Source organism: Oncorhynchus gorbuscha, linkage group LG05 (assembly GCF_021184085.1).
Source record: "Oncorhynchus gorbuscha isolate QuinsamMale2020 ecotype Even-year linkage group LG05, OgorEven_v1.0, whole genome shotgun sequence".
In the NCBI taxonomy this organism is placed as follows: Eukaryota; Metazoa; Chordata; class Actinopteri; order Salmoniformes; family Salmonidae; genus Oncorhynchus; species Oncorhynchus gorbuscha.
Window position 1 is genome coordinate 35,866,349 of NC_060177.1, and position 22,379 is coordinate 35,888,727.

At 41.6% G+C, this 22,379-nt stretch overlaps 1 protein-coding gene across 11 annotated transcripts in view; it reads right to left on the reverse strand.

Annotated features, from left to right (window-relative positions):
• LOC124035894 (activating molecule in BECN1-regulated autophagy protein 1-like) overlaps positions 1-22,379 on the reverse strand; it is a 95,949-nt gene that overhangs the window by 19,974 nt on the left and 53,596 nt on the right. For all 11 annotated transcript variants that reach the window (XR_006838810.1, XR_006838812.1, XR_006838811.1 and 8 more), the window contains 3 exons: positions 11,373-11,561; positions 9,778-9,932; positions 4,029-4,168 (listed from right to left, as the gene is read on the reverse strand). Coding sequence is in view for 8 of the 11 variants with exons in the window: in XM_046349721.1 (XP_046205677.1) it covers positions 4,029-4,168; positions 9,778-9,932; positions 11,373-11,561 (484 nt within the window). In the remaining 3 variants the exon portion in view is untranslated. The remainder of the gene's footprint in view (positions 1-4,028; positions 4,169-9,777; positions 9,933-11,372; positions 11,562-22,379) is intronic.

Genomic DNA, 22,379 nt, shown 5'->3' on the forward strand with positions numbered 1-22,379 from the left:
TGACATGCTACTGCTTTCAAACCTGTCAAATTGTCTGCTTTACAACAAGCACACCAGGTAGTCGAAGAGACCTGCCCAAATCCCCAAAGGAGGAAGACAATCTGTGTCTTCTCTTATTTGCATAAAACGGGGGGGGTATTATTATCTTAAGATATAACATTGAGCTCTGCAAATATCACCAGAATGATTCTACATTAGACACATGCATATGTTATTTTGACATAAGCTTGGACATGCCCAACTCAAACCTGTGTCTGAGCCAGTAATTGGGTATGGGCACTGTTTGCTTATTCATAATTGTCTTGGATAATATGTAGCAGATGAGGTTCATTAGCAAGCACAGTACGACGTCCAGCTGTAGTGAGTGCAGTTTTGCTAGAATCTCCTTTAACACACTTAGAACAAGACTAAAACCTGGAATAGAGAAACGTTTGGACAGAGCTGAAGCCTCAACTGTTTTGCCAATGGTCTTAAAATGCCTCCATAAAAAGGAATAATGAGAGCTCTTCCTCAGGGCTCCTTTACCCAGCAGTCTCTGGGTGACTGGCCTGTTCTCCTCCAGCTGTTCCAAACTCCGGCGGGCACAGATCCGCGCCACTGCTCCACCTCACGACAGTTAAGAGGCATTTATGGGATACCAGTATGTGATGATGATGATGATGGATGGCGATGATGATACACATTAAGTACTATAGAGAGAAGGTGCTGGATATCATGAGTGTGCATCTGGTTTTTACAAGTCCCTACATTTTCTGCTTCAAATGTAAGAAAGCCACTGTGTAAAGTGAGAAGCAGGAGCGGGATAATCAAGTTGAGGATATATTTCCTGAGGTACCGGTACATGTGAAACCCTGGTTCTAGCCGGACAACTAATCAAAGTCTGCATTTAACCTGATGTAGACCCTGTACTAACTACCTGCACCATTAAGAGTATTTGGCCCGTGAAAAGCTGACATTTTAGACCTCCAAGCACACTAGCCGTGAATCTGAAAGGAAGTTGAAGTATACAATCCAAGAAAATCTGCCAGGAACAGAATACATGGCTGTTCAAACTTTCAGGAGATGGATAAAGAAATAATATTGACAGTATTAGGACCAAGAGGGGGAAAGTTATTATTTTATGAGACTATTTCCCAAAACAAGGCCACTCTCTCTCTCTCTCTGTCCTGATCTCATTTCAGTTTCATCAGCAACAACACGTCCATGCTCTCGGAGCAAAGCTGCTTACAGCACAGCATGCTTGATAAAATAAAATAAAAAGTCAAATTGCATTATTTCTCATGCTGCTATTCTATATAATAAAACAGAAAGGCCACACCAGGCACGCAAAATTGAATTATGGGGGTGGAAAAAAATAAATAAATCCCACAACAACCACCTACACCTGCCAGCGAAAATGGGCTGTAAATACAAAGTTCTACCCAAATCCCCCAAAAACTAGGACAATGGAAGACAACGGAATGTGAGATATTTTGGTGAGGGATGACCAATAAGCTGAGAAATCAGACAGTCAGAGACGGTGAGGAAGTCTGTGCAACAGCTGAGATTGACAGGCTTGCTGCTGTTAGAACACAGCTGTTTCGATTAGGCTTCCTAGGATGATTGGCCTCTGCCCAACTGCTTCCAGTGCCCATGGTCCCAGTGCCTTCTGTTGCTAAAGAGGTTACTTTGACTACACTATGACCAACAGATCTCTGCTTAGACTGTACTCCACTTGTGGGGCAAACAACCACTTTTCCACTCAATTGGCATTTGGTCAAGGTATAAAGGTGGCTATCAGTACAAACCTGTGGACTGTAGTAATATGAATCAAGAGGATGGTCAAATATGAATCAAGAGGATGGTCATCATCAAAGAAAGGGCTGATTGAATTACCAATCCCCTCAACAGTCGATCACCCACAATGGCTGACAATCATGGTTTGCTCTGATTCATGTCAAACTGAACGCAGTGAGACATTGATAGGCTGTTTTGGCTTGGAGAGAAATCACCAGTAAAACTGAAATGTGGATGGGGGAAAAAAAGGACACTTCTTCGAGAAAACAAGCAGCCTTAAATTGTTTTTCATCCGAGCAGAAAATGAAATATTATGGGTTGTAAGGAAAAAAATAAAAATCATTGATTGAAGAAGATGTCAGGGTTCTCGTGAAAACGTACAGAGCGAGGAAACTGCCTCTTCTTCGGAGAAGCCTGCCTGTGGGCAAATCAGGAAACTTTGCTCTCACGCTGCTTCAGACTGCCAACACATATGAGGTGCCGGATATTCAAATGCAGCTGAAAATGCAGATGTCTCAGTAGCGAAGACGACGTGTGCATCGTTGCTGATCCATCTCTACTAGGTATCCTAGAGAGAGGGTGTATGTACAGCAACATGCTGCCTCGCAACTGAGGTAGTGGTGCTATTCGAGGTCCGGCCATATACGAGCTCCTGCTGTAAAACCCCCTTAGACATGTTTGATCATATCATTTACACAACACAAGAGAATACAAACACATGCACATCCTGGGATTCTGGTCTTTATTCCCCTCTTTCAATGATCCCTGCTCGACAGTGTAGTAGGAGATGAGTCACTGATTGCAGCACAACTGTTTCTACCATTAGTAAACACACAGGGATATAATAATTGGTCTCCCGAGTGGCGCAGCGGTCTAAGGCACTGCATCTCAGTGCTCGAGGCGTCACTAAAGAAACCTTGGTTCGAATCCAGGCTGTGTCACAACTGGTCCCATAAGGTGGCGCACAATTGGCCCTGTGTCGTCTGGGTTTGGCCGGGGTAGGCCGTCATTGTAAATAAGAATTTGTTATTAACCGACTTGCCTAGTTAAATAAAGGTTACATTTTAAAAAATGTATTTAAAAAATCATTTGAAAAATACGCTTTCCCCAATAGGGATGTGGAGTCTATGCCGCAGTGGTGTACAGTATGTGTGCCTGTGAGTGAGGCAGTATGTCCATGGGGAGTACTGTGAGTGTTCTTCCTCTTGTGATGTTTGTTTGGTTATTATGCACCTGTGGTGCTCTGCGTGTGCAGGAATGCTATTACTGAATTTTACAGATCACAATTAGGGCTTCACGATTATAGATGCGGTTGGAAGTCTCTCTTGCATGTACAGTGATTCTCTGGGTAAGATTATGGTTGGATCATTAAAAAAGGCTGACAGAGACAATTTTGCTGTTGATGAATTGCAACGTCTTTAGGGATGTTTTTAGATGTAAATTCCCCAAATTTCCTCTTCAAAATCAGATAACATTTGTCTAGTCTTAACTATTGCTGTTCGTAAACTTTTGGTCTGTCACTAAGGTTTGTCATTTCTATGTGTAGAAAATAGTATTTGTTCATAATGCACATTTTACTGTTGTTGGATGATATAGTTTTTGTTATTCGAAGTAACAAAGCAGGCCCGGGGGCTTGGGAGAACAAATCATTATTCCACTAACACCAGACAATGTATTTCAGACAGCCAGACAGAATGGAGAAAAACATAACTGAGAAACTTTATGAAGAGTGAGTGAGAACAAGCTCCTCTGACTTGACTTAGCTGATGACAGCTGGCTGAATAAGTCAGTGGGCGCTCCATCGATCCAACTCTCCCTGCCCTGCCTGCCTGCCGTGGGTGGGTGCGGAGCTGCTGCCTGCCTTCCCGAATGCCAAAGGCTTTAAAGCCATGAGCACTGGGACTCTCGAGCCATTACGTAACCACACAAATGAGGGGATTCTTGTCCTCAGCAGAAACATATATTTATCTAAAGCAGGGATAGAAAACACACTAATTGCCTATTCGTCTTTTTTCACTCTTTCCATACAAATGTAAAACAAATACATGGCATGTAGAGAATGTGCTATGGGAGAAATCTAGCCACAGGCCACTCCTGATGTAAACATTCTGTGGTAGTGAGAGAAGAGGTAGTGAGGACAAACTTAGTTCTCTAAGCCAGGGGCAGGTTGCACTGTGCGAGAGGGAAGGCAAGAAAGAGAGAAAGATAGAGAAACCAAGGTACTATACAAAGAGTGTGTAGTGCAGACTCACACAGGTCTGCAGATGACTAGGTCTCCCTTGTTGGTCCCATAGGCAAGACCCAGGCCAGGTTCTGGGAGCCAGCGAGCCGAGTTGATGCTGACGTGTCTCCGCTGATCAGCGGCCATGGGGTACACCACATCAAACATTCTCTGGAGGGAATGGGGACATATGGAAATAAATAAATTACAGCCACAGCAAAGAGCATCACTATTGTCCCAATATGATTACAACCCCAACCTCTTAAACATTTTACTGTTTTTATATCATTTTATTGCATTAGCGCCATCTTCTAATGAGCTTTATTTTTCACAATAGATTAGCATGTTATCGCATATTAATTAATTTCATGTTAATATATTGGTTATCAATTATCCCGATGATTCAGAACCTGAGACATAATCTGTTACTAGTGTGGGAATAGCAGAACAATACTAGACCTTTAGTCTGTCTGCTGAAGTAGAGAGCCGCTTCTTAGCGGTTGGCTGTTCCCTCAATTGAATCAAGTTCAGGAGGGACGTTGTTGGAGTGCTCATTTAAGAGCAGCCACCTTGGCTTGTCACGCTAATTCTCAATATGACTAGCCAAAACTGCTGCTATGAAGACCATATCAGGTGACAGACACGGGTACTACTTCCTGCATCTGCGTTGTCTGCCTCTAACCATGTGAAGCGAAGATGAATGACCACATATACCTGTCTGTCCACATCTGCATAAATTTTACACCACTCAGACAAAATAGGGAGAAATAACAAAGGAGAGGGGGGAAAAGGCTGTTTCATTCATCTTCAAACGTAGGAGCAAGACAGAATAATTGGGGATCTGCATAAGAGCTGTCAGCTCAGAGAACCTCGGACTGTCTACGCTGCCATAACTTGGGCGGTGTGTCAGTTGTGCTCGCAGGGAATGCAAAATGTTCAACGTAGAAATTCAGAACACATCTAACACATCTAATAATTTCAATTTTGAACAAAAAAGAACAAGTTACATATACTACCATTCAAAAGTTTGGGGTCACTTAGAAATGTTTTTATTTTTTGTCCATTAAAATCAGATCAAATTGATCAGACATATAGTGTAGACATTGTTAATGTTGTAAATGACAATTGTAGCTTGACCAGTCTCAATGTCAACAGTGGACAGGCAACTCTGGGGTGCTGGCCTTCTAGGCAGAGTTGCAAAGAAAAAGCCATATCTCAAACTAGACACTCTAATGTACATGTCCTCTTGCTCAGTTAGGCACCGGGGCCTCCCACTCCTCTTTCTATTCTGGTTAGAGCCAGTTTTCGCTGCTCTGTGAAGGGAGTAGTACACAGCGTTGTACAAGATCTTCAGTTTCTTAGCAACTTCTCGCAGAGCCTTCATTTCTCAGAACAAGAATAGACTGACGAGTTTCAGAAGAAAGGTCTTTGTTTCTGGCCATTTTGAGCCTGTAATCAAACCCACAAATGTTGATGCTCCAGATTCTCACCTAGTCCGAAGGGCAGTTGTATTGCTTCTTTAATTAAAACAACAGTTTTCAGCTGTGCTAACATAATTGCAAAAGGGTTTTCTAATGATCAATTAGCCTTTTAAAAATTATAAACTTCGATTAGCTAACACAACATGCAATTGGAGCACAGGAGTGATGGTTGCTGATTATGGGCCTCTGTACGCCTATATAGATATTCCATGGAAAATCTATAACAATGTCTACACTGATCAATTTGATGCTATTTTAATGGACAAATTACCAAAAAAAAACAGCGTTAAACGAGAAACTGAAGATCTCGTACAACGCTGTGTACTACTCCCTTAGTTTGAGAAACAGACACCTCAACTGGCAGCTTCAATAAATAGTACCCGCAAAACACCAGTCTCAATGTCAATAGTGAAGAGGCGACTCCGTCAATAGTGAAGAGGCGTCTTTCTTTGAGTTGCAAAGAAAAAGCCAAATCTCAGACTGGCCAATAAAAAGAAAAGGTTAAGATGGGCAAAAGAACACAGACACTGGAGAGAGGAACTCTATAAAAAAATTTTTTAAAACAGGTCGCTAGGTGTAGGCTAGACCATAAGCAAATAGGTCAACTGGGATATGACGAAAGAGATAATCAGGGAGATTTTTCCACAAATAGACAGGTATTTCCCTTTCCATGGTAGCAAGAGCTTATATTTTTGCTAAGTTTCTATTAACATTAATCGGAGTGAGATCATTTCTTTCTTTCTGCATATGAATACCGAGTATGTCCACATCACCATCAGACCATTTCATTGATAAACTACACGGTAATGTAAATGTTGTATTTATTTGTGATCCAACACTCATAATTTGGTTTTAATCAAGAGAGGATAGAAAAAGTATCTAGATCCTCTATGAGGCTGTAGAGGGATCTAAATTGTGGATTTAAAAGAAAATCATCATCAGCGTACAATGACACTTTTGATTTTAAGCCCTGGATTTCTAAACCCTTAATATTATTGTTGGATCTGATTTTAACAGCTAACATTTCAATGACAATAATAAATAGATATGCCGATAGTGGACAGTTTGTTTTACTCCTTTAGACAGTTTAAAACTTTGAGAAGTAGCCATTATTTACTATTTTACACAAAGGGCAACTATACATGATTTTAACCCATTTAATAAAAGATTCTTCAAAATTCAAAATAAATGCAGTTGACAGTGAGAGGAGTTAATGAATGCTTGGATTCATTAACTCCTCTCACTGTCAACTGCATTTATTTTCAGGAAACTTAATGTGTAAATATTTGTATGAACATAACAAGATTCAACAACTGAGACAAACTGAACAAGTTCCACAGACATATGACTAACAGAAATTGAATAATGTGTCCCTCACCAAAGGGAGGGTCGAAAATCAAAAGTAACAGTCAGTATTTGGTGTGGCCACCAGCTGCATTAAGTACTGCAGTGCATCTCCTTCTCATGGATTGCACCGGATTTGCCAGTTCTTGCTGTGAGATGTTACCCCACTCTTCCACCAAGGCACCTGCAAGTTCTCAGACATTTCTGGGGAGAATGGCCCTAGCCCTCACCCTCCGATCCAACAGGTCCCAGACGTGCTCAATGGGATTGAGATCTGGGCTCTTCGTTGGTCATGGTAGAGCACTGACATTTCTGTCTTGCAGGAAATCACACACAAAACGAGCAGTATGGCTGGTGGCATTGTCATGCTGGAGGGTCATGTCAGGATGAGCCTGCAGGAAGGGTACTACATGAGGGAGGAGGATGTCTTCCCTGTAACGCACAGCGTTGAGATTGCCTGCAATGACAACATGCTCAGTACGATGATGCTGTGACACACCGTCCCAGACCATGACGGACCCTCCACCTCACAATCGATCCTTCTCCAGAGTACAAGCCTCGGTGTAACGCTCATTCCTTCGATGATAAACGTGAATCCGACCATTACCACGGGTGAGACAAAACCGTGACTCGTCAGTGAAGAGCACTTTTTGCCAGTCCTGTCTAGTCCAGCGATGGTGGGTTTGTGCCCATAGGAGACGTTGTTGCCGGTGATGTCTGGTGAGAACCTGCATTACAACAGGCCTACAAGCTCTCAGTCCAGCCTCTCTCAGCCTATTGCAGACAGTCTGAGCACTGATGTCGGGATTGTGCGTTCCGAGTGTAACTCGGGCAGTTGTTGCAATCCTGTACCTGTCCCGCAGGTGTGATGTTCGGATGTACCGATCCTGTGCAGGTGTTGTTACACGTGGTCTGCCACTGCGAGGACGATTAGCTGTCCGCCCTGTCTCCTTGTAGCGCTGTCTTAGGCGTCTCACAGTACGGACATTGCAATTTATTGCCCTGGAGTCTGCAGTCCTCATGCTTCCTTGCAGCATGCCTAAGGCACGTTCACGCGAATGAACAGGGACCCTGGGCATCTTTCTTTTGGTGTTTTTCAGAGTCAGTAGAAAGACCTCTTTAGTGCCCTAAGTTTTCATAAATGTGACCTTAATTGCCTACCGTCTGTAAGCTGTTCGTATCTTAATGACCGTTCCACAGGTGCATGTTCATTAATTGTTTATGGTTCATTGAGCATGGGAAACAGTGTTTGAAAACCTTTACAATGAAGATCTGTGAAGTTATTTGGATTTTTACTAATTATCATTGAAAGACAGGGTCCTGAAAAGGGGACGTTTCTTTTTTTTGTTGAGTTTATATAAACTCCAGTTGTACTTTATCAAAGTCAGCTATGAACACCAGGCCTGGTTTCCCAGATGTTTCATTGTGTTCTATTGTTTCAAGTACTTGCCTTATATTACTTTAAAGTACTTTACTTCCACTTGGTGCATTTTCCCATATTCCATCCAGTTTGCTTTATTTGTATAATATATTACACTTGATCTTGATTAAGTTCCTCTATTTCTTTTTCCTCTAACTTATTCTGACCCACTAGGGTACAGTTTTTATTGCTATCTATCTGTACTGTTAGTGCTTCCATTTTCTTTGTTAATATGGACTCTTGACCTAAATTGCTTTTGTTTTAGAGATGAGTACTGAATTGCATGGCCTCTGAAGGCACATTTAAAAGTGTCCCATACAATAAGTGGATCGGCTGTACCTATGTTATGTCGGAAAAGGTCTGTTATAAATTCTTCTGTCCTAGTTAAAAACAAGTTATCATCCAATAGGCTTCAATTACATTTCTATTATCCTCTCCCACATGTAAATTATGTAAGAGTAATAACATAAATGCCAATCATGTGATGATCCGTGCCAAGTTATTAACGTGAGACCAAACGCTTTGAGAAAAACACCTCTTAGTTCACTTGTAATCAGAGATGGGCTTTCATGTGCCGTGTGGCAGCTTTAAAAACAAAAACAATATTCAAAATTTGTTCAATTAGATTTAGCTAAGTATGGCTCTCTTCAGACCATGTAACTGTTCAGTTAGAAAACTTATGTCACAACAATTTCACCACTGGCAATGTGAGAGGTTTGGAGTTAGAAGAGTTACTGGTGCTGTTTCACAGTGCTGTTGATCAACGATCATCAAGACAGGAACAGCAGACAAGTTCCTCTGAAAGAGGTGGTCAGTCAAAGGGCCATGAGAGATCAAGGGGTCGATTAAAGACTAAATGAGATGTGCATAACCATGATTCTACTTGGGGTTGAGCCACAGAAGTTTCTCAATTACACTTGCTCACTTTGCACTGCTGGAATATAAAAGGCTAGAGCCAGCACCTGTGAAAAGTCTGATTGTAAAGCCCATTTTCTACCCCCATCTTGTTTGGAAATAAAGATATTTGGTACCTTCAGAATCCAGTTAAAGTAGAGTCAATGCAGACTCTGCCAGCACTGGTTTGATTGTTTGGGGTTGCTAATCTGTCTGGCCATTGTGAGAGGGCTGGAGCTGCGAGGGTATTATTGAGCTACTGTGCTGCATTAAATTGTAATGTCTGTCTCACGTTCCTGTTCAGTTGGTTAGAGATAATGGGGGGGGGGGGGGGGGATCTATTGTTCTCATCGCACCCAAATGATGGAGTTAAAGTAGCTATTTATAAAGAGTCGTACTCTTTGCCAGCCAGAAGAAGCTCATCATTTACAATCTTCTTTACCTCCAGATGTGGGAGGTTTCATTTGGATACTGTCACCATGAAGATGCTTACAGATGATTTGGGTCTAGGGTCTTGCTGGCATTTTCAAGTTCAATGCAAATCAACCTGAATCGAGATGCATTGATGAAAGCACAAATAAATGGCATATAATACCTTGTTGTTCCTGAAATTCCAAAGGGTTAACGTTGGCCAAACTCACCCTCATGGAAGTCTCTCCACCATGGGGCTGCTGCAGGCGTAACACTTGCGCTACCATGTGGTCTGTGTTGTGATGGAGCAGGATCCTGCGAGAGGCCAAGCCCACCATCACGTAGTGGCCCATTGGGGACAGGCTGACAGAAATGGCATTAGGACCTAGACAAAAAAAGAGATGGTTAGGCTACTTTATGTTGAGCATGGATGGGTTTGGCATATAAACTTAAAGCAAATATTGAACACCTTTTGTCATGGTTTTACTTGAGGGTCTAAAAACAGTATTTACATTCTGTCTGAAACACTCCATACTGTAAATTCCTTTATATATAATTGGGATTGCATTCTGGGTGTCTCTATTGACTAAGCAGCTATAAATAACAGACAACATGAACCATTAAATTAAACTGTCCTGCCTTCTCTGATGCCTTAGATGCCTGCTACTGTACCAGCAGGCTAACGCAAGTCATGTTGAATTTCCTAACAAACCAGTGAAGTATTTCTTAATGAATGGTTTTAATGTTTTTTTGACGACAGGTGAATGTTTGTTCCCACTTGAGAAACATACGGTAAAACAACCTCTTTCATTAAAGGCAACCATTTGGAAACCGATATTATTATCCAGTTAGGAATCTGGATTATATCCAAAATGGAGAGTCCCTCTCTGTTGAATGCAGCCTGCACCTGCTAAAAATCTAAAAGGTATATTTGTGTACTTGATTAAGCTATTGCCTAGTCTTAATGACTGGTAAGTGTGTGTACTGCTCGCAAGAGTAGATTAACTGTGAATTACTGTGTTCACAGCTACTTTGGGTCCAGACCTGCTCTAAATCATTTGTTTTGAATTTATGGCTAAGCTAATTAAGTAGGCCTCCCACATTCCCACCCAAAAATCTGTTGCTTAGATTATAAAGCTTTAATTTGCCTTTTTCAATCTTCATGCTTAATGCGCCTTCTTTAATATATTAAAATGTACACAATTCTGCTGAAATATACATTTAAAAAAAAGTTTATTTGACCTTTTTTTAACTAGGCAAGTCCGTTAAGAACAAATTCTTATTTACAATGACGGCCTACCCCGGCCAAACCCTAATCCGGACGACACTGGGCCAATTGTGCGCCGCCCTATGGGACTCCCAATCACGGCCGGTTGTGATACAGCCTGGAAACGAACCAGGGTCTGTAGTGACGCCTCTAGCACGGAGATGCAGTGCCTTAGCTAGCTAGCTTCTTCAAATAGATGTGATGCAGTCGAGACAGACACTACCAGATGAGGTGATAGACAACCTATCACAGCAACAAGTTTGTCTAATTTGTGCGAGTCGGTTTGGCTACTTTCTCTCTTTCTATCTCCCTCCGTGTCAGACACACCGGCCCCTGCTTTTGGGGACCTGGCTCATGGACTATTTATGGGCCACAGTGTTACTTCAGAACAGGGTTGTCAAACTCATTCCGTGAAGGGCCTAGTGTCTACTGGTTGTTTTTTTCTTCTTTCCTTTCAATTTCAATCAAGTACAAGGGAGGAGAGAAAAAATCCCACAGGCACTCCGGCCCTTCGTAGAATGAGTTTGACACACGCGCTCAACAGAGACAACGACTCGCCGAATCTCTTGGAGTAGAGCATCTCTCCCAGGTTGTGAGGAGACAGAGAGTAGATAGCCAGGATGCCCTCGTCTGGGAAGCCCCACTGGCTGCTGGGTATGAACACGGCCAGGAGCTGCCCGTCTGCAGAGATGTCACAGCTGGCGTCATTGTAGATCTTGCAGTTCTGCACCAGCACGTTGACCGAGGCTGCGGTGGAGGAGACAAGACAGATGTGAGCATTGTTTCACACATCTCCCGCTGTGTACATGTCTGGTGCACATCAACTATACAAAAGAGGTCATGTTGTAAAAACAGGTGAATGTCTCCGAAGTTGGGAGAATGCAAGGAGAAGAAAAGGTTGACATTAGCATTCAATCATATTAGCATTCAATCATAAATGTTTGTTAACAATACTGGTCATATTAGTCACACTCAAGTAAGTCCTAAACTAGTTCACATTGCGTTGACATAGTAAATTGCTTAAAAAGAAAGAAAGAATAGTTCCCATTTCCAATAAACTTCCAGACAGCATTGCTAAGAAAACAAATGCTAATTTCAGTCTGTTCAGAAATATTTACCGAAAGTGAAGACTTGAAAAAGGCATTGAATATTTATTTTGGCATTGATCTTAATGTTGCATTCCAACACCTGGCAACATCCCTTACCGTCTCCCCAGAGGAGACAACGATCCAAAACATGATTAAGTCATTTCTCAAAGAAGGCTGAGTGCGGCGGCTATATGAACACGTAACTCCCCTCCAAGTGTTGAGATACTGTAAGGAGAAGGGAAGTAATACTGTTAATGACTATACTGACAACCTGATGAATTGATGGAAATAGGCTAAATAGAATTCCATTTTTAGAGGGGAAACTATCCACAAGCACATTGGCAATGTCATGCAATTTAGATTGTATCAGCCATTCAACATCAAGAAAAAAACAGCTTTCCTAAAAGCTAAGGGTCCCAAATAAGAGTATAAAACAGTGTTTATTTTACAAATAAAGGGTGCCCTTATGGCAAGCTGTGCCAAAGCGAACAAATGGGTCACATACAGCAGGCAGTAGAGGGATATAATCAGTTAGCTGCTAGCAGACCATGCTCCAGTTCCTCTAGCTGATCATTCCCTGCCTACACCTTGGTTGAGAGAGCAGAGCTCTCCTTCCAATAACCTAGCCCAAGAATGCCTGTCATGGAACCAATACCCGTGGTCTATTTGGGTCCAGTGAGGACAATTGTGATGGCTGGTGAGGGAGGGGTGGACAGCGTGCATAGTGTATGGCACATACACGGGGTGATAACAGCTGCTTGTGGGGAAGATTCAAGCTGGGCCATGATAATTAAGTAAAGTAGTGAAGTAGTAGCAATGTAGGGCCGGGGCCTTGGGGGCAGACCCTTTGTTTTCCTCTGTGACAGCTTTATGAGCTCAATCCATCTAGCACAGCTAAATGGACAGAGTGGGCATGCCACGCATCCCGAGTGGAGCAGCAACTTGTGTACATCCATTTGTCCTTTCACAAACAAATACACGTTGTATAGGGTACACTGTATGCAATGTATGAGTAACAGAGAGTTGAGCACAGTTGTCAGTTAAAATGTTGAGAAAGTTCACTTGCCTCCAGATAACATTTGTCTACACGGTTCTAGATTTCAGTTTCATCTCCAGTGGCTCCGTATAAATTAGAACACGTAGGCTATATTTAAAAACCACTTCAAAAACAACTGCCAAAAAAAATACTGCCAAAAAGCAGTACAATTCCCATGACTTAGACTGCCCAAGCATGAAATTGTTTTAGCAACAACAATATCAACAACAGCTAAATACATTAATGTAAGTGGAGTAACCATATTACTGTAGCAAGAAACCATTATTACATTTTCCCTTACTGTTAAGTAGCCTAATTAAAATTAATGGCTGGCCTTTCTGACAAACAACAATCTTAAGCAACAATAATCAAAATGATTAGTGTTTGCGTAAGATGTATTTATTTGTCTCGTACACAGAATGTGGGAAAAGTGGAGGATTGTCAAAATGAAAAGGGATACTTTTCATTGTCACGCAATACACCTTCACATTCAAATGCTAAACTAATACATTTATTTACAGCAAAATTAAACCTCAAAGCCTCTCAGCAATAAAATTAGCCCAGCTAGCTGCCAAACATACTGTGATTTGCATTTTAAGAGAACAATCTATACTATGCCACTGGGATGAGATGTGGCAAACATCCATAGGACGGATGGCTTTGTCTGGTGAGGGAACCGTGGCATTGTTTCACAAACTGTTCTAGGCTTAGTGAATATTATAGCTGACCTGGTTTTTCTTTTAAAGGTACTCTCTTGTGGCATATCCTGTCATCGATCAAATCGACATCGCTCGTCCAGCATGGCCATGCCATTTCAAACACTCTCCTTACTTAGCTCCCAGACAGGTTTGTTTAAAATCTCATTTTCGTTGAGGACAGAGGATGCCCCTCCTCTGCCAGCTTCCTCTTGCTCCCTCACCCGCTCTCCAAGCATTATTTGGCAGTTTTTCGCACTACAAATGAGCTTTCCCCTTCAGCCACTCACAGGCGGGATATTCTGCCAGTAATGGTGCAAAGCTCTGACTAAGTTGGGATGAGAGGAAAGCAACTTTTGTGCACCCACCCTTATGTTTCCTAATCCAGGACATTCCTGGGAGGAGAAGATGGGAGCTTCCTGGCCATTCAGTTTAGTTTTTTTTGAGGATGCTGGCTTGTGATCTCTACTCCGCCAGCAGGCATACAGCTGAAGTCGGAAGTTTACATACAAACTCCGTTTTTCACAATTCCTGACATTTAATCCTAGTAACAATTCCCTGTTTTAGGTCAGTTAGGATCACCACTTTATTTTAGGAATGTGAAATGTCAGAATAACAGTAGAGAGAATGATTTATTTCAGCTTTTATTTCTTTCATCACATAAACATAAATTGTTTAACATGGGTCAAACATTTTGGGTAGCCTTCCACAAGCTTCCTACAATAAGTTGGGTGAATTTTGGCCCATTCCTCCTGACAGAGCTGGTGTAACTGAGTCAGGTTTGTAGGCCTCCTTGCTCGCACACGCTTTTTCAGTTCTGCCCACAAATGTTCAAAGGATTGAGGTCAGGGCTTTGTGATGGCCACTCCAATACCTTGACTTTGTTGTCCTTAAGCCATTTTGCCAAAACTTTGGAAGTATGCTTGGGGTCATTGTCCATTTGAAGACCCATTTGCGGCAAGCTTTAATTTCCTGACATGTTGCTCCAATACATCCACATATTTTTCCTTCCTCATGTTGTCATCCATTTTGGTAGGTGCACCAGTCCCTCCCGCAGCAAAAGCATCCCCAAAACATGATGCTGCCATCCCCGTGCTTCACGGTTGGGATGGTGTTTTTCGGCTTGCAAGCCTCCCCCTTTTCCTCCAACACACCGATGGTCATTATGGCTAAACAGTTCCATTTTTGTTTCATCAGACCAGAGGACATTTCTCCAAAAATTACGACCTTTGTCCCTATTGTGCAGTTGCAAACAGTATCTGGCTTTTTTATGGCGGTTTTGGAGCAGTGGCTTCTTCCTTGCTGAGCAGCCTTTCAGGTTGTCGATATAGGACTCGTTTTTACTGTGGATATAGATGCTTTGTATCCATTTCCTGCAGGATCTTCACAAGGTCCTTTGCTGTTGTTCTGGGATTGATTTGCACTTTTCGCACCAAAGTACGTTCATCTCTAGGAGAAAGAACGCGTCTCCTTCCTGAGCGGTATGATGGCTGCGTGGTCCCATGGTGTTTATACTTGCGTACTATTGTTTGTACAGATGAACGTGGTACCTTCAGGCATTCGGAAATTGCTCCCAAGGATGAACCACACTTGTGGAGGTCTACAATTGTTTTTTGAGGTCTTGGCCCGATTTCTTCTGATTTTCCCATGATGTCAAGCAGAGGCACTGAGTTTGAAGGTAGGCCTTGAAATACATCCACAGGTACACCTCCAATTGACTCAAATGATGTCAATTAGCCCATCAGAAGCTTCTAAAGCCATGACATTTTCTGGAATGTTCCAAGCTGTTTAAAGGCACAGTCAACTTAGTGTATGTTTTCCCCCAATGGAATTTAGATCCAGTGACTTAGTTATAAGTGGAATAATCTGTCTGTAAACAATTGTTGGAAAAATTACTTGTGTCATGCACAAAGTAGATGTGCTAGTCGACTTTCCAAAACTATAGTTTGTTAACAAAAAATTTGTGGAGTGGTTGAAAAACGAGTTTTAATGACTCCAACTTAAGTGTACGTAAACTTCCGACTTCAACTGTATATACACGGGTTGGATTTGCAAAAGACAGCATACAATGTGTGTCACATAAAATACGTCTAGGCAAGCAAGGTCAAAAAGTACCAGGCAGATTTAAAGTGAAAACAACAAAAGTTATAACACTGCATGAAAAGTATGTTTGGTACCGACGTTGTGATAGAAATGGCACTGGAATAAAATACAGTGGCACTGTAACAGTGAAGAGACGTGCCACCTCTTCCATCTGAAATGTCACTAATAGGAGAAATGAACTAAATAGGAGGATGGACAATGTAATCCCTTCCTTGGGAGATTACTATCCCACTTCCTCCATGCAACCGCTCTACAAGACATCTGAGGACACATTGGTTTTACACTTTTTGTAAGAATATGTGTGGCTAGCTTTCTACGAGTGCTATTGATGTGAAGGCACTGTTCCAACAACCAATTCAATTTAGCAAGAGAAGAGAGAGTGGGGCCTTTGAAAATGTTTCACGATATCGGCACGGTTCCACACTTATGCAATCTGCTTGAAACCACCAATTACTCTCCAAGAGTGAAAATACTTTTTAGCATGTGAACTAGGTCTGTGACAAAGGCAGTATTGCAGTATTTTTTCAAGGGAAAAAATGAAAACACGAAGCAGACCAAACTCTTTGGTCCTTTAAAAACCTTGCTGTATGTAAAATATTGTGTCCTAATAGCTTGGGAAAATGACTCAATGACAACATTAGGGCTATTTTCCTAAAGAAGTAAAATTCGCTTAGTGTTTTTTTCCTTGCCAAGATACTATAGAGTGCTGCGATACTGATATTGTCTCGGCAGGGTTACTGTGAGCCGGTAAATGCCGTCTTTTGGCCGATAAAATAAATTAAAAGACGATAAAATATATTTGTTGCTGGACGGAAGAAATAAAATACATTTTCAAATAATGCTTTTTATTAATTGATGGAAATACTACTCGATGTGCTCCAACTTCAAAGGCAAATATACTTCATATGGCAGATCTCCTCCTCGTCTGAAGAGGAGTAAGGATCGGACCAAGATGCAGCGTGGTAAGTGTCCATAACTTTAATCAAAAAAAGCACTGAACACTGAATACAAAAATAACAAAAGAAACATGAAGACACCGAAACAGTACCGTGTGGCGACAAACACTGACACGGAAACAAACACCCACAAACCAACAGTGAAACCCAGGCTACCTAAGTATGATTCTCAATCAGAGACAAGTAACGACACCTGCCTCTGAGAACCATACTAGGCCGAAACAGAAACCAAACATAGAAAAACAAACAGACTGCCCACCCCAACTCACGCCCTGACCCTACTAAATAAAGACAAAACAAAGGAAATAAAGGTCAGAACGTGACAATAGGCTAATAAAGCCACAACCTGCTTGGAAATTAGTGTTGGGAGTGTGTATTTCTATTTTTATTTACGCAAAAAATGTGAGGTTCTCATAAGGGACTTCAGCTAAGTGTACCCAGACTGAGCTAAATTGACAAAGATTTAGTTGATTATACCCGTTTCCAGTGTGACCGCTGAGAGGGGATTCTTTCTCCAAAACAGAGTAAAGACAGCCTCAAGATCACGCCTTCTTGAGGACAAAGTAACGAGGCTGATATACACAAGCTGCTGCAAGGAGTAGGACAGCGTTGACTTCCCAACAGCAGCAGCTCACTTTGAGCAGGCCAAGTTCCACCACAAACGCAGGTAGAAGCAAATTGTTGTATTCGTGAGGCCCTGTCCTAGCAGTTTTGCTGCCCAAGGCAAGATCAACATATGCCACCCCGTGTCATGAACAGTATAAAGATCTGGAATGGATTGATAGACTAGAATAATGATATGCACAATTGGTGCATTTCAGTTGAGCTTATTCAGTAGCACCTGTAAATAAAACATTGTTGCCAACTATTCACATCAAAATACAAAGAATTACACAAAGAATTACAATGTTACCGTCACTAGACAGCGAACTGCCTATACTAGGAAACAAGAGTTGTTACCAATGAGCCACGTATATCGCACATAACATCAGTCAAGACCCCACGATAGCTCAAATTACAATAAAACGTTATAACATCATCCAGTAGAACTGTAAAAAGAGTGAGATAATTTAAGCCTTGGAAACAAGCGCTTTCGTAAATGCATGGTGCGGGACTCATTTCACTGGAGCATTGTAAAATATGATATTTCTCAATGAACGAATCAGCCTTAACAAATATAGTTTATTTACGTATCGAATTTGATTGTCCAAAATAAGTTTTATAATTTGCTCATTTTGCGTCCGCCTAGAGTGTCCTCTTTCCACTGCTGTGGTGCCGAATCGCAGCGGGCAACCATTTATATGATTTTACTGAGATACAGTTCATATGAAGAAATCAGTTAATTTAAATAAATTCTTCCAAATTCTCTAAAACAATGATAGGTGACTTATGGTAAAGAAATGAACATTCAATTCTATGGCAACAGCTCCGGTGGACATTCCTGCAATCAGCATGCTAATTGCACGCTCCCTAAAACTTGAGACATCTGTGACATTGTGTTTTGTGACAAAACTGCACATTTTAGAGTGGCCTTTTATTGCCCGCCCCCCCAGCACAAGGTGCACCTGTGTAATGATCATGCTGTTTAATCAGCTTCTTGATATGCGACACCTGTCAGGTGGCAAAGGAGAAATGCTAACTAACAGGGATGTAAACAAATTTGAGCACAAAATTTGAGCGAAAATACGTTTTTGTGCATATGGAACATTTCTAGGATCTCTTATTTTAGCTCATGAAACATGGGACCAACACTTTACATGTTGTGTTTATATTTTTCTTCAGTGTAGTGAATCCTAACCCTAAACCTTTTCCTAACCAGCTACGACAAGTCAAATCTGACGTTAATTTGACTAAAACTGGATCCCTTCTAGCCACGACCGGCTGGCCCTGGTGTTTGTAGACAGACATTTTTATTTTTGTTATTAGGCCTGGGTTGTATTTGAGTGGCCTAGATTGCAATTGATAACAGCTGTGTTTTGTTATTTATTAATTCAATGTTTCATTCATGTTCCTACATGTTCATTCGCAAATTATATTAGACAAATATTATATTTTGAAGATGTATTTCATTACTGACTTGTTCTTCTAGGCCAAATGTTTTTTTTAATCTAATCTAAATAATATTCAATTATGATTTGCAGCAGGGCTGAAGATGCAAAGGGCAATGTTTTGCTTTTCAATAAAAAAACCTGTCATGTGGGTATAAGAACATCGTTCTACTTCATTTTATTACAACTTTACAGGCAAATTTCTATTCTGTGAATTACAATAATCTACATGTGATTTGGAACAAAGTGGGTGGAAGCCCTAACGCATATGGATGTCCGGTAAATTAGAATCCTGCCGGTCACGTTGTCCAGCGCCAAATTTTCCTGACGCAAACCCTGATGTGCATGTCTATCCATTGAACGCTAATGACCCCTGCTGCTGCAGATGTACTAGTGGACTGGTCAAAACAGCAGAGACCGCAAAGAAAGTGGGATTCATAATAAGACGTCACAATAAATACGGATGACCTAGGAGAGCCTGTAAGTTGTTCCATCACTGCTAATGTAGAGAACAAATAGCCTACCGAAGTGCTTTTTTAAACCATATTATTGTCTGCCCTAGAAGATAAAGATACAGGATAATGATTCAATTAAGCAGCAACACACAGACGTTCAACTTAACGAACATCCCACACTGTTATGTAATTGCACAACTTTTTCTTTGCAATAGGTCTCGCTGAATATGTGCATTAGCATATCAGCCAGTCTGCATTTGGCAAGAACTTCGAGATCAAGATGGGGAGAGCCATATGCAGTGACTGTAATTGTATTTCAGACCCTCTGCTTTTAATCATTGCTGAGAAGCTCCACACACACAAACACACACACCGGTTAACGCATCTCTTCCTCTTTCCCAAACAGCTGTTACAGTTCATTGTTAAAGGCACCACCCACATCAATTATATATGAGCAGCATTCCGGAGAGGGCCCATAGCCCAGTCTGTCTGTGGAGCTTAGTGGAGAGCCATACACACCACATTGAGTTCACAATTTACTCTCACAGAGGAGGAGGAATAGGGAACATCTGCTGTACTAGCGTTCTGAAATGTAGTTCTTATCAGGAGGCGAAGTTATCATTATTGCTTTTAAATTATTTACATTCATTCCGGTGATTTACCTAGTCTTTTTTCCATAATATAAGCGTTGAGCTTTTGTTACAAATGCATAGGTCAGATTAATTCAATATTGTTTTAATTTTACATGTTTTAACTCTTGACTTCAGTTCAGGTTATCCCTGTTTGAATTCTATAACAAATCAGTATTAAAAATAACTTTTCAGATTAGATGACAATACCATATTGCCCTATAAGCTCATTATAGGGCTCATGGCCCTGGGTTTGAACTCCTCCCTATGCAACTGGATCCTGGACTTCCTGAGGGGCTGCCCCGAGGTTGTGAAGGTAGGCAACATTACCTACTTGACATGGATTCTCAACACGGGTGCCCCACAAGGGTGCGTCCTCTGTCCCCTCCTGTAATTCCTGTATACCCACGACTGGGTGGCCACACACAGTTCCAACTCCATCATCAAGTTCCCTGACAGTAATAGGCCTGATTTACAACAATGACGTGACAGCTTACAGGGAGGAGGTAGGTACTCTGACAACGTTGTTCCCATGCTTGACATGCCCCCAACCTCATCAATTGGGCCACTGTGGAGACGGTCAGTAACTTCACATTTCTCGGCGTACACATCTCAAAGAAGATGAAATGGTCTGACCAAACAGACACCGTGGTGAAGGCACGACAGCGACTCTTCAACCCATGCATGTGTAGAAATTCGGTCTGTCCCTGAGGGCCCTCACAGGGTTCTACAAGAGCACCATCGAGAGCATACTGTAGGGCTGAATCACAGCCTGGAATGGCAACTCCACTGCCGTGGACCGCAAGGCTCTTCAGAGGCTGATACGTGCAGCCGAACACACCATTGGATGCACACTGCTTGCCCTACAGAAAACATTCAACACCAGATTTCACAGGAAGGCCAAGAATATCATCAAGGACCCCAGCCACGCCCTGCTCTCCCTGCTTCAATCCCTCAGACAACAAAGAAGAGTCATGGCAAAAACTGGAAGACTGGCGAATAGTTTCTACCATCAGGCTGCAGAATAGCCACCACTAGTCAGCTACCTGCTCCCCCCTCACGCCTGCTTGTCCCCTTATGGATATCCCACCCACACTTCCCCTATGGATATGTCTAAAATCACATTGCTGGAAGTGAGTGAGTCACATCTCACCAACCTGAGGTATATTATTGGGCAAAAAATTCAAATAAATATGGGCAGGGTTCCCCAACTGGCGGCTCGCGCGTGATTTATATGGTCCCCTAAGTTTTTGAGCAAAAACAAATATACTTTATTTTTCCTTTTTTTGGACATAAGACTGTAAAAACACCAGCAAATCAGCTCCAAGTGATTTTAATTTAGAAAATCTGATCCAAAGTATTCCCACACATAAGAGATAGTGCCTTCAGAAAATGTTCACACCTTGACATTTTCCACGTTGTTGTGTTAGAGCCTGAATTTAAAATTAATTAAATTGCTATTTTGTTTTGTCACTAGCCTTCACATAAAACCACATAATATCAAAGTGGAATTATATTTTTCAAAATTTTTACGAATTAAAAATGAAACGCTGAATTGTCTTGAGTTAATAAGTATTGAACCCCTTTGTTATGGCAAGCTAAAAATAAATTCAGAAGTAAACGTTTGCAAAGACACTGTACAATAGTTTTTAACGTTATTTTTGAATGATTACCTCATCGCTGTACCCCACACATACAATTATCTGTAAGTCCCCTCAGTCGAGCAGTGAATTTCAAATACAGATTCAACCACAAAGACAAGTGAGGTTTTCCAATGCCTCACAATCTATTGGTAGATTAAAAAATAATAATAATGTATATCCCTTTTTTTTCACCTTTATTTAACCAGGTAGGCTAGTTGAGAACAGGTTCTCATTTGCAACTGCGACCTGGCCAAGATAAAGTATAGCAGTGTGAACAGACAACACAGAGTTACACATGGAGTAAACAATTAACAAGTCAATAACACAGAGAAAAAAGGGGAGTCTATATACAATGTGTGCAAAAGGCATAAGGAGGTAGGCGAATAATTACAATATTGCAGATTAACACTGGAGTGATAAATGATCAGATGATCATGTACAGGTAGAGATATTGGTGTGCAAAAGAGCAGAAAAGTAAATAAATAAAAACTGTGGGGATGAGGTAGGTGAAAATGGGTGTGCTATTTACCAATAGATTATGTACAGCTGCAGCGATCGGTTAGCTGCTCAGCTAGCTGATGTTTGAAGTTGGTGAGGGAGATAAAAGTCTCCAACTTCAGCGATTTTTGCAATTCGTTCCAGTCACAGTCAGCGGAGTACTGGAACGAAAGGCGGCCGAATGAGGTGTTGGCTTTAGGGATGATCAATGAGATACACCTGCTGGAGCGCGTGCTACGGATGGGTGTTGCCATCGTGACCAGTGAGCTGAGATAAGGCGGAGCTTTGCCTAGCATGGCCTTGTAGATGACCTGGAGCCAGTGGGTCTGGCGATGAATATGTAGCGAGGGCCAGCCGACTAGAGCATACAAGTCGCAGTGGTGGGTAGTATAAGGTGCTTTAGTGACAAAACGG